The following is a 13,084-nucleotide window of genomic DNA, read 5'->3' on the forward strand; positions in this document are numbered from 1 at the left end:
GGACAGTAGGTATATGTACTTCATGTAGGTGTAAATAAATACAGATAATATTTTAGTGAGAAACGTGCAAAATCATGATAAGGAATACGACAGGCCGAAACATTTCCAAAACACTGTCGGTTAATCAAAAGACACCACGCTTGTGTCACGCGCAACATCAATCAAGTGTGGTTGGCAAGACAAACCGCAACATTATAACAAACAAACTGCAGCGATCGTTTACGTGAGCCCTGAGATAATGCGGTTTCTGTATGATAATGCCAGACCAGTGTATTTTAAAACTGTGGGAGGAGTCCTATTGAATGAAACTATGGTATAATAGTTTATATTTATATATATATTTTTAAACTACAATTTCCGGGCCTCTCGTGCCTGGGGCCCTGGCGCTCCTCCCCCGTCAGCGCCCGAGCGTGACGTCACTGGTTATAACATCATGACAAGTGCAATCATCAACCGTCAACGTACTTTCGTGGGGATTTTGTTGTACTTGGTTCTTTCCGAAACTTTCGCTCAACATTTCGTTGTCGACGTTTTTGCAAGATGGAACTTAATGCATTGCTAGCATACATTTGGAAAGGTTCAAACAAAGATAGGACAACAATACGGTTGGTTTGCTTATGAAAAAACAAGATTGCATATAATGCAGTCTTTTTTTATTCATTTTTTTCCTAGATTGGGAGAGGAAATCATCCCTCACAAACACACGTCCCCTTTACCTAAAGAATAGGCCACGTAAACTTTTGTGTTTTTGGGACAAGCACGTATACCACCCACAAAATTAAACTCAAGATTGCTCCTTTCGGTGTCCTCGCATTTTTGGTTTTGCTTTTTCGTGATTTTTCTTTTTTGTATATCATCTTGTATGTAATTTCTTTTTTTGTGTTGTCTTTTTTTTGCCATTTTAATAATTTACCTTTGTACATCCATACGCAATTCAGCATTGTTGCTACTATGTATATATTTTTATTTTTTTGAATTTTGAATTTTGAATGAATATACCTCAAATATCTTTAATACAAACTATTAAATTTAGATGCACACAATTAGGCGAGATAATATATCAATAATTAGGCAAGTTAATTAGGCGAGATAAAGGACATGTATCTGTATGTCGGTAGGCCTACTGGTGCTTTACTGTGGCTGTCTCGGGTCCCCAGAGGCCACTAGAGTATATGTAGTTACTCCATTTTGGAGTGTCTGCGCCCAACTCCGATATAGGAGATAGCATAGGCGTAGATCCAGGGGTGGGGGGATGTTGGATATATCCCCCCAATATTTGACAAGGGGGGATGGTCCATTGTATCATCCCCCCAATATTTTGACTATGTATGGGATAAAATGGAGCTTTACACACTTCAAAGGACTGTCATAGAAATAATTTGCACTGTCTTATGCGCTTACAAAGATGAAAATTAGCATAATGTATTAATGTTGATAACAAAATTATTTTATCTGGTACCCCAATCTAAGCTCTTCTTTCCTTAGATGTTAGATGTGATTGCAAAGAGAGCCACATTTCACACTGAAGGGTGTGTACGGCATCAGTATTGTTATGTCAATTCCAAGAATGTTTAAGGTTTTATCGGTTGATGAGGAATTTATTGATTAGGCCTATAATATAGGCAAATTGCATCAATTTATTTTGCAAAAAAACAAGGTTTCCAGCTTCAGAGGGGGGGGGGGCACATCCCCTGTCCGTACAAGGACTCACATTGGCGCTAACACCAGGCGCGTAACAAGGGTCTTGGGTCAGAGTGGGTATTTATTTTCCCGGTTAGTAATTTACCATACCGACCCCACCCCACTCCCCATATAGAAAACAATACGACATAGGGCTTATCTTATTTATAATATATTCCACACACGTGTGTTTGAAACTAAATATAAACATTTTCATCATGGTTTTATTTATTACAAACATATTCTTTCACCAGCAATACACATTGAGGCCCTTCTATAGGTTAAAACGATCTATCTTAAATTTGTCTTTCTTGAGTTTGGGACTATTATGTGTTTAAATAACTTAAAAGTATAAACCTAAAAAAGCCCTAAAAAATGCGCGCTAGGCGCGCAAAATATTTTTGTGTTTTTAATTCTAATTTCGTTGGAATTGATCAAAACGCCCTAAAATGTGCAATTTTTAGAGGAAATGGGCCCATGTTAATAAGAAATGCGCGCGAAGTGCGCGAAATTTTAGGTTTTTATGCACATTCAGGGGATGAAAAGGGCATTTATAAAGGGGTGGGGAAGATTTTTCAAAGATAGATATTTTCACAGATATAGTATTTTTTAATTGAACGACTCAACTAATGGAGAAATAGAAGTAGAGTGATGTTGCGTTTACATTCTTGGCGACAGCTGGGGCCCTTCTTTTAGGTTAAAACGATCTATCTTAAATTTGTCTTTCTTGAGTTTGGGACTATTATGTGTTTAAATAACTTAAAAGTATAAACCTAAAAAAGCCCTAAAAAATGCGCGCCAAGCGCGCAAAATATTTTTGTGTTTTTAATTCTAATTTCGTTGGAATTGATCAAAACGCCCTAAAATGTGCAATTTTTAGAGGAAATGGGCCCATGTTAACAAGAAATGCGCGCGAAGTGCGCGCAATTTTAGGTTTTTATGCACATTCAGGGGATGAAAAGGGCATTTATAAAGGGGTGGGGAAGATTTTTCAAAGATAGATATTTTCCCCTTGTCTCCCAGTGGTTACGCCATCGGGCAGCATAGATCAAATGAGTTTTTGAAGTGGAGAAGGGGTTGCAGGGTGTTGTGAGTCTGGTCATTATGATAGCTTCCTTTTTATTCTTGTCTTTATTTTTCTTTTTTCTTTTTTCTTTTTCTTTCCTTTTCTTTTCCTCTTCTTTCTCTTTCCCTCCCTCTCCCCTCTTTCTTTTCTCTTATTACCCAGCCCGGTACGACGGCTTGGTCAGCCCGGTAAAAACCGTTAGGGGAGGGGAAGTTTCCCCCCCCCCCAAAAAAAATTATATGATTTTCTACATATTAGGAGACTCTAAAATCGATTAAACAAGCCTTTGAAACCCCTAAATTGTCTAAATTTTTGGACCACTTTCGAAGCCTTTTAATCGAAACTCGACCACGCCCATTTTGATTTTGTAGGGAAAAACCTGACCCATCGGGCAAATCCTGGCGCCACCCCTGATACAATATCCAAAAAGATACAATCATGAACATTGAAATTATATTGAATATTGATGATATGATTAGAGCTCTTCTACGATTGAGGGCGCTAAACAGATGTAAACAATTTTTTAATATCAACAAATGCAGGGAAGCGCGAGGACAGAATTTCTTTAAATGGAGATTGTTTCAGGTAGGTAAAACACAATTTCTGTGAATTTTTTTAAGTGATAGAGATATAAATATAATGCATTAACATTTCTGGAGTTTTAATTCATGATGAGTGGTTCTCAGTTGTTCAGAAGTTAGAAATCCTTTAGCTTATCAGGCAAGGAGCAACTGTGTAGGCTAGGCCTAGGCTTGGCAAGTTCTCCTCTCTTAATACATCAACACAGCTTTCTGTTATCCTCCTATCACTTCATCCAGCAGCGAGCCATTCCTGGGGTTATGAAGGTTTGTTGTTCCTAGCTAGTTGCGTAACGCCCAATGGGCTCTCGGGCCCACAGTCCAAAGAAGCCCTGGATGGCTCTCTCATGTTAATACACAGCTATTTATTCTAACTTAACAGACTGACCTATAACAGAGCCTTGACATACGGTCCAGCATTCATCCAAAACTTTCATGCATGCTCAGTTTGTGGGATCCAAAATGCAAGTTTCGTCTACTATAAACAAAAAATTGGCGCTAATGAACTTTCGCACCTAACTTTAAATTTTTTATTTTTTTACCTTAATTCTCTTCTCACAGTCACAGCACATAATTATAAAACATATTTACATGATTCAACCACTCATAAAGTACATTTTTTCAACAAATTTTGAAACCATTAAAGGCCAGTCTTATAATTTTAATTGGATTTTTCCCATGAAACATCCGACAACAAAATGTGGCATCATGCACTACCATCTTTTTGAACTTTCTTGTCGTAATCAAGGTTAATTGAACCGACGTTTTTTATCATTGGCTTTGATAGTTGTTTTTCTGGATTTAGGCCTAGGCCCTATTTTTCGATCTGTGTATGCATTTGGATCATTACTAATTTTTGAAGTAATTATTATACGTGTGAATTTCATGTGAACACACATAGTCAAACAACAGCACCATACAATATAAAGAATGACATACAATATGGCAAATAGAGAAGTTTTTATAAACATTTAATCAAAAAACTTCACGCTGCAAACTCAGACATTCTGGCAATTTCTTACTGATTGCAAAATGGCAGCCGCTTGTCGTGCTAGCGAACACAGATTCGCTGTACTTATTTGTGGGCTTATTTGTTGAAAAAGTTACTTTGTGAGTGATTAAATTATGTGAACACGTTTGTTAATTATATGTGATGACTGTGAGAAGAACATTGAGGTAAAAATATTAAGAATTAAAAGTTCTGGCAATTTCTTACTGATTGCAAAATGGCAGCTGCTCGTCGTGCTAGCGAACACAGATTCGCTGTACTTATTTGTGGGATTATTTGTTGAAAAAGGTACTTTGTGATAGGTTAAATCAGGTGAAAGTGTTTGTTAATTATATGTTGTGACTGTGAGAAGAACGTTGAGGTAAAAAAATTAAGAATTAAAAGTTAGGTGCGAAAATTCATTAGCGCCCAAAAAATTGAAATGATGCAAAGGAAAGCTGCAAGATTCACAACATCTGATTACAGCAGAATGTCAAGTGTCAACACTAATCACATAGGCTTATCTTTTGTTATTTTATCGTCGGGATGTTTTGATCATTTCAATTAAATGATGTTTTTATTTTTAATAAATATTTAATTCCATGCTTTAGTATCCTTTACAGTTTTATATTTAATAGCAATTCCAAATATTTACAAAACTCAATTTGAAAAGAAGGCCCCCCCCCCCCACATTCCCTCTTTAATTTGCAGAAGTAATCTGGAAAAGACCCATCTCAAAAAGAAGCCTGGCCAAGAGTTTCTACAGTATTTGAGGATTTATGGTAAAACCACCCAGAAAACATAGAAATGTTAAAATTGAGATAAATATGTACCAACAAAATTATGAACAAAGTTTCTTGCCAACAATAAAGTGATTAGAAAAGCCTTCCATCTGAGGCTGTCCAGTCCACGAATTACGTAATTTTTTAACGGGTTAAACGTAGATGTGAAGGAGAAATTGACTGCTGTGAACTTGCCAGTAGACAGAAAACTGATGATGATGAACAACTTAATAAATTGAGTTTGCCTACGCATCAGGAGAGACTAGACAGAGCGACATGATTGAAGTGCTTAAAATCATAAATAATCTTGAGGACATTTACTGTATACAGTAGCTCTAAATTGTTTACTACACTTTTTGAGGACAAATGGAAACCTGTGGTCAGTGGTCATATATTTATATAGCGCCTTCCACAGAGAAAAACTGTGATAACTTAAAACTTGTTAAACTCGGAAGAAACAATACAAAATGTGCAGCTTTTTCTGATTCACGAATTACGTGGAATTCACTTTCTTCTCACATAGTCAACAGTAGGCCTTATCTCTAAAACTTTTTAAGTAACAACTGAAAGTTAGTTTCCCATAGTGGTAAGGATATGTACCAAAGCTTGTCTCCCCGTCAATGCCCCTCCCCCCTGTGATAATGTTTTGAAACCAAAAATTCATGCTGTAGTTAAAAATCATCACCTTATTTTGCAAGCTAGCCCCTCCTCCCTTAATCATCAAGGCCCCCCCCCCTCCACTTCAGGTGCCCACTCTTCAGTCCCACTTCCAGAATCCTAGATATTCCCAAGCCCTGTGAGGATTAATGGGAAAATGAATAAATGATGAAAAATGAATGAATGAATGTATAGTATTAGTACTATACTGTAATGATATTAACTACAATAGTCAAGGAGTTTTAACTACTGTACACCAATGTTTATAAATTGTTACTACTGTAGTATATTGCATTATCTGTAGTTTGATATTAACTTTGCAAGAACACATTTTGAATTTCAAAATTACGCTTCTCACTCATAAGTGCTTTGGACATGATCCATATTATCTTTCTTTATCCATCTCACAATGATATTATTCTTACTGTACATTCCAGTGTCAGACCCTTTCAGTTTTTGTCCACTGGTTCCCCCTTAGAAACAGTAAAAATTATTCTGAGTATTAATGTCTTACCTACCCTGCCCTAATTTGATAAATAATAGGCCTACATGATTAATACTTTTTGTAATTGTTTCGATTGCTGATCCTATTTATTTTATTAATGTTTATTTGTAAACTCAATTGCAATATTCTTAAGCTTTATAATTGTCCTCATGTTGTTAATTTCAAACAAAATGTTTTAAAAATGTGTTGATTGGATTGTATAAATATATAACATTTATATGTGTACCAAAAATATTGCATGTTTGTATTAGCGAACATTCTTTTTTGTGGCTCCAAAACTAAGATATTCCTTTCTAGCAAACTAAAATTATATTCTGATACACATACATTCAATACTCTGCTTAAAAATGATCTCTTTAATCAAATTCTTATAGTGTCTTTAATTGCCAGTGACAAAGGTGCTACTGTATATGAATAATACAATTTGAATGCGAATTTAATAGGAATAATATTTCTTTATTTTGCCGCCATTGAAGCTGTGAATTGGCAATTTGGGCTGGACCCCGCTGCAGCTTTGGTGCTACGCCCCGGGAAGCTCACTCTTAAATATTTCTATACGGGAGGTGCTGTATTTACAGGGTATATTTTCGAGGACTTGGGGGGGCCCTCCCCCCCCCACTTATAGGAGGTAAAAAAAAGAAAGAAAAAGAAAAAAATGATAGCCCAGAACGCCTCAAATGTTATTTTCGGGCATCTAGAACGACGTTCCGCAAACTATGGGCCCAAATTTGAAATATTTTTGGAGGGCTGCGAAGTATATTTGGAGGGCCGCAAGGCCGTCTGAGAAATTGGAAAAAAAAAAAGATACGTTTAAACATGGAGAAATTAGTTTAATAAAGCCGCTTCATTGTTACAATGAATGCGGCACTTCCTTGCTTGTACAAACTGCTAAAGTGCCAGATTGATGATGCTTGCTGTTTGAACTATAAGCGGTTTTTAATGTCAAAAACAATAATACTGTAGTACAAGAACAAACTTTACTTGCTTGGTTATTTTGGTTGTCACTATTTGCATTGGGCATACCAACAACACACAGACACATGGATCGATGGCCTTGTTTGGCGTGACAAAAGAAGTGATGGTAGTGGATGAACCGCCAGACCGTCATCTTAAAGTTGAGCAGTAACTGAGTGTGCGTGAAAGCTATGAGAAAACTATGATGTGTGTGACTGAACTGTGTTCGGTTGGATCATGATAGAAAAAAGGAAAAAAAATTGTCAGGTGAAAACACATGTGTGCTGTATCATTTCTTTAATAAAATAGTATTTAATTGTATACAATGAAATTAATTTGTCACTGAGAGAACTGATAAATTATCTGATGATGTCAAACTATTGTATACATGGAGGCTTAAGTTCATGATCAAAACTTCTTGCCAGGTTGTGGTATGTTGGTCCCTGACGCAGCTGGATTGCTGGGCAGCGGCTTGGTGCCTAGCATCGTAAATAGGCCGTGGAGTAAAAAGTTTGCGGAACGCTGGTCTAGAACACAAAAATTTCGTGGTGACATGCCCCCGGACCCCCTAAGGCAGTGTTGTTTCGATCAGCCCAACTTTCTCTGGATCCGCCCCTGAAATATGGGGGGAGTTGCAGTATTTATGAGGTATAATTGCGAGGACTTTTTAGCACAAGTGGGAAATAACCGGGGTGAAATTGATAGTGCTAAACCAGTAAGGCCCTTGCTAAGCCTACTTTTGGTATACAGCCACGAGATCGCGACTGGATGGAACACTTTTTGCCATCAGGAACTAGTAAACATTGTGCCCTCTCTGGCACTATTGAGTGGCCTTTTTGCTGTTGTCTTTTAGACCACAGTGTGATTTTGTTAGATGGTAGTTCAAGACCATAAGAATTTTCAGTAAAATAGGTAGCGCAAGTGTCACATGTCGTGAAGTGGCTGCAGCACCCCCTGTTTGGTTGGTATGCAGTCAGCTCCCCGGGTGCTATGCAATCCGACTTAACTACAACATGTAATGAATACATACGGACACAAGCAAACACAAAACGCAGAAATTATTGACAGTGCATGGCCATCTTTTCAAGACTTCTAAAGCCATCTGATGATGATAATTATTATAAGTCAATCGTGATGTCATCACTATAACTCCCAATGTTATTTGCCTATTCCCCAGTGTCCACTAATTTTTCTATTATTGGACACTTGGCTTGATTTTTTTTTAGGTTCGTGTGCAAAAAAAAAATCCTCATTTTTTCGTCACCGCGAATACATCACGCACCGCAATAAAAATTGAATTGTAATTGAAAATTACTTTCGTAAAACAAGCTTAATTAGAACCCGAAGAAATTTACTTCAAATTCAATATTAAGTATGAACAATTAAAGGAATTCAGTGAATCAATGGACCCTCATAAACACAACAAAGTGAACGTTTAATAGGAATATTCTAGACCTATTTTAAAGACTCAAGGAACGAATTTAGACGTAGGCCTACGGCCAGGCAGGAGGCCGCATGGGCCTCTTCCTACTACCACTAGGCCGTAGCCTAGCCTAGTCATGAAATCATCGCACAATTTTACCTGTCTGCATGCACCGACCAAAAAGGACGTCAGTGACTATTCTCTCTCGAATGCTGAAATGTTTATTTCTCTGATGAAAGTCTATCAAACTACTTAGCATTACAAACAAGTTCTTTTTAACACAATAGTTATTCATTGTATCCGTACTGTGACTGCTGATGTGTAGTGAATTAAACGTGTACTGCAGAAGCAAAAATCAGCATACGCACAGCTAAATGTAAATACGCACACGTATACTGATCATATCACTATAGCAACCGATGACTGCTACAACAGTTGGTTATAAAAAACAAAATTAAAAGACGGCTATTGACTTATAAAGCAATTACTAGAGCATGCATCGTACACTAAATGGAAAATTATTATACTTAGGGTTGATTTAATGCATTCAAAAATTTCTTTCGGGCCTTGCAGGCACTCAGGCAATTTTTTCAAGCATTAAATCTAACCTTCGTACAATAATTTTCCTATAGTGTACTATGCGGAGCTCTACTAATTGCTTAATAATCATTGATAGAACAATTTTTTTTTAAATCTATTTAAATTTTCCTTGTTCAAATTTTGTGGCCTATGAAGTAAAGTCTAAATCTAATGATGAAGGATAAAAAAACAGTTGAAGTGTTATAATGATAACAATATAATAATAGATAATAATGATCATAATAAAAAATTTATTATGAAAAGATATGTATGGTTTTATGAAAGTAATATTAATTCTAAACAACTAAAAGAAGATAAAATAATAATTAGCAGTATTTTGTTTTCTTAACCTGTATCCCCAGTCGTCTTGTGATAAATGGCCAACACAGTTGCTTAATCCTAACGGTATGGATCGCACGACTACGATTGGTTCTCATTTTACAGCGGTTAAAGTTGCAGGTAAGTTCAGAAAAAAATTAACAATTTAATACACATCGTAATAATCTTTACAAAACGTTGGTTTAGTGTACATCATTGTCAGTTGTGAAAAATCATTTAAAATGGTCTTACTAGCTGCTTTGCTTATATATGCCACTGGCTCTGTAACCGTGGCAATTTATTGGTATGTATTTCTTTATTTTAAATATTTCTTTAGCATCCAACAGCAAGTGACCTACCACTTACAGGATGGATGATGCTTTATAAACTGTCTATTTGTGAGAGCTTAGAAGTTCATTTTAGTTGTGTGAAAAAGTCCTGTTGTCACAGGAATTGAACCCAGGACCCTGGGATTATAAGGCAAGCATCTTAACCACCAAGCTAGGCAACTCCACTCTAATTTTATGATGACAATTAGATGGAATTGTCAAGTACAGCATCAATTGCATTTAAGTATATTTCTTTTGTCTGGGGACTCTAAAATATTTTTCGATCTCTGCTCCCTCCCCGCTCCCTCCCCAATTAAAGGCAGTGAGGTCCCACTCATTAAGGTGCAATCGCACTAAATTCAAATTTTGAGAACGGAAATCCTATTGAAGCAGTCAGAAAATTGAATAAGTGTGCTTCCGAAATGCAGTCACTATCAGAAATTTTGGTTCCAATCAGATGTACATCTAAATTATACTATTATCTGTTGATGATGATTATGATGATGGCAGTGTGATGATAATTGGTGATGTTGGTAATGTGTGACCTTGATGGCGATGTGGTGGTGATGTTGATGTTGATGTGATGATGATAATGGTCAGTGGTCATGTATAGCACCTTCCACAATAAAAACCACCCAAAGACACTTTTTAGCCACTAAGAAACTAAAGTTTAACTGGTGAACAGGCTTGAATGTAAAGGGAAGGACTCAGAGGAGGAAGACCATGATGCAGATGATGAAGACGGTAATGTGATGACAATGGTGGTGTTTATTTATTCTGTCTTTAAAGTGATAGCACTTCAGTGGCGCTGGTTTCACTTGATCACTTGAAAAAAAAAATGCAAGTCAAATATAAATGAATGATGCGATGATTTGATGGTAATGTGATGATGACATGATAAAGAAGATAGTGATGATGATGATATTGATGATTGTGACAATAATAATTTGGTGATGATGATGATAAAAAATTAATCATATTCTCAGTAAAATTGTTTAAATTTTATGAAAATAGCTGAATGATGATAGTTTTCAAAGGTCAGACAAAGATACAGTAAGCCTCATAAAATAAAAATACATTTCTTGCATATGTTTCTATTTTATAAAATGTTACTGTATATGATATGTACCAGGATCTGTTATACTTTTTTTCAATATGAATAACATCATTCATTTTAGAAACGTTATAAACCAGCATAAATTGTATCAAGGGCAGCCATAATATATCAATGTCTAGTGACAGTACAGCTTGCAAAAGTCTAATTCCCAACAGAATATATTCCATTTAGTACTCTCCTCTTCACGCTCAGGATCATGATGAAAAACAGCACTTTACAGGTTTACATAATTTAAAATACTCTGATGCGTTCACCCACACATTGAACTTATTCAGAAATGCATATTACAGTTTTAACTAAATTACAGTTGGCCTGTCCTTTTTAATCATTTTTTAAGAAATGTTATAATCAAATCTAAATCATTTTAAAAATGAGTTTTTACATTATTTATTATTTTATTTGTTATTTATTATTCACAATGATGTACATATTTATCTTTATTTTCAACGTTAGTTTATGTTTTGAAAATGCAAGTACTGTTCATGATGGCCAACTCAGACACAACGTCATACGACACAGCCCGACGCGATTCACTGTCAGGGACAGTCTTTAGCCAGCGTGAGAAATATTAATATTCTACGATGCAAACCATCACGTCCGCGTTTAACTCCGACGTGACAATAAATTACGTCGGGCTGTGTCGTGTGACACTGGCTGAGTTGGCCTTTAAGAACAATTAATATACTGCACAGTATAAACACCTGTCTCTTATACACATCTAGATGTGTATAAGAGACAGCGGTAATGTGATGACANNNNCCCCTCATTTCAAGACTCGGATGCGCCACTGCTTGCAAGCTCCTAAACTCAACATAAAATAAAACAGGGAAAAAAAAAGACTGGGCGAGGTAGCAATCAACCAAACAATCTGTAACCAAAATCTGCCTAATTTACAAAATTGTATTTAATAATATATAAATAATATGAAATGTATATCAGGAGTAGCTATAATATAAAGAAAAAAATTGTAGAATATTCTGTAGTTGGATATTTTTAATAGTATTTTACAAATAAAAAAAAACAATGAATAAATAGAGTATTCATTTTACGCAGATTACAACTGAGGACAGACTAATGAGATGGTGAGCACAGATCTGCTGGTATTGAATGCATAATGTGCAGCACATTATATTAAGTAATAAATGAAGAATAACATAAGCAAGGACATCTTGGACATTCAATGAATATCACATGAGAATTGTAAGGTATCCACCACATGCCATACAGGCTTACAAGAGACATTTGATTATCATTTTCAAAGCAATTCAATTTTGTTGCTTATCAGCCATCAAGGGCGAATATCTGCCAAACACACTAAACAAATCATTTCATACAACATAAACAATAAAGAGGCAGTATTTTGAGCTCAGCTACTTGAATAATAGGGCCCACATAAGAAGGTGCTAATGCCTTAAGGTCATAATAATAATAATAAAATCTTTCTTTTACAAGGAAGCTGATCATCAAAGAGGTGTTCTTCCACAAGATCGTATTGTAACTTATGAAACAACATCACTAGAAAATGTACAACTAAACAAGAACTACATACAAAAATACAAACTAAAAGGAAAAATAGAAAAGCTGTAAAACCTAAAACCAAAAAAAAAAAAAAAATACGACCAAATACACTGTACTTATCTAATTTTCCTTTTAAAAATTTTAAGAGTAGAAAATTATCAAAATTATGTTGAAATTATCATTTTAAAAATGTTGAGAGTAGTAAATATAACATAAATAGTGGTATACCCCAAAGGTTGATATTGTTGTTGGTCTATTACTTTTCTATATCTATGTCAGTTCTCTGCTCCCTGTAATTAAAGGTAATGCATAATATGCAGATGACATAACAATTTGTTTAGCTCCTCTAAACCCTTTTTGAATTTTAATGTGATCTTTAAGAAAACTTAATTTGTGTTGCCATCTTCAACAAATTTGAATTAAATATAAGTGCAAAATACCCCAGAATTCATGATATTTGGGACAACCCATTTGCACTTAAATTCTCCAGTATTTGTTTAGTAATACTAATATTTAAAAAATATACAGTATTTTTGTTAAATATCTGGGCATCATCTTTGATTGTTATAACATCTATAGCTATGCATATC

At 35.5% G+C, this 13,084-nt stretch overlaps 1 protein-coding gene across 2 annotated transcripts in view; it reads left to right on the plus strand.

Annotated features, from left to right (window-relative positions):
* The first annotated feature begins 3,252 nt into the window (after window positions 1-3,252).
* LOC117119815 (anoctamin-8-like) overlaps window positions 3,253-13,084 on the plus strand; it is a 29,718-nt gene continuing 19,886 nt past the window's right edge. For both annotated transcript variants that reach the window (XM_033264745.1, XM_033264746.1), the window contains exons 1-2: window positions 3,253-3,331; window positions 9,575-9,671. In XM_033264745.1, the coding sequence (XP_033120636.1) occupies window positions 9,620-9,671 (52 nt within the window). In that variant the 5' untranslated portion in view covers window positions 3,253-3,331; window positions 9,575-9,619. The remainder of the gene's footprint in view (window positions 3,332-9,574; window positions 9,672-13,084) is intronic.

This window comes from Anneissia japonica, unplaced genomic scaffold, assembly GCF_011630105.1.
Source record: "Anneissia japonica isolate Jap-2015-1 unplaced genomic scaffold, ASM1163010v1 scaffold724_len3256291_cov202, whole genome shotgun sequence".
Lineage (NCBI taxonomy): Eukaryota > Metazoa > Echinodermata > Crinoidea > Comatulida > Comatulidae > Anneissia > Anneissia japonica.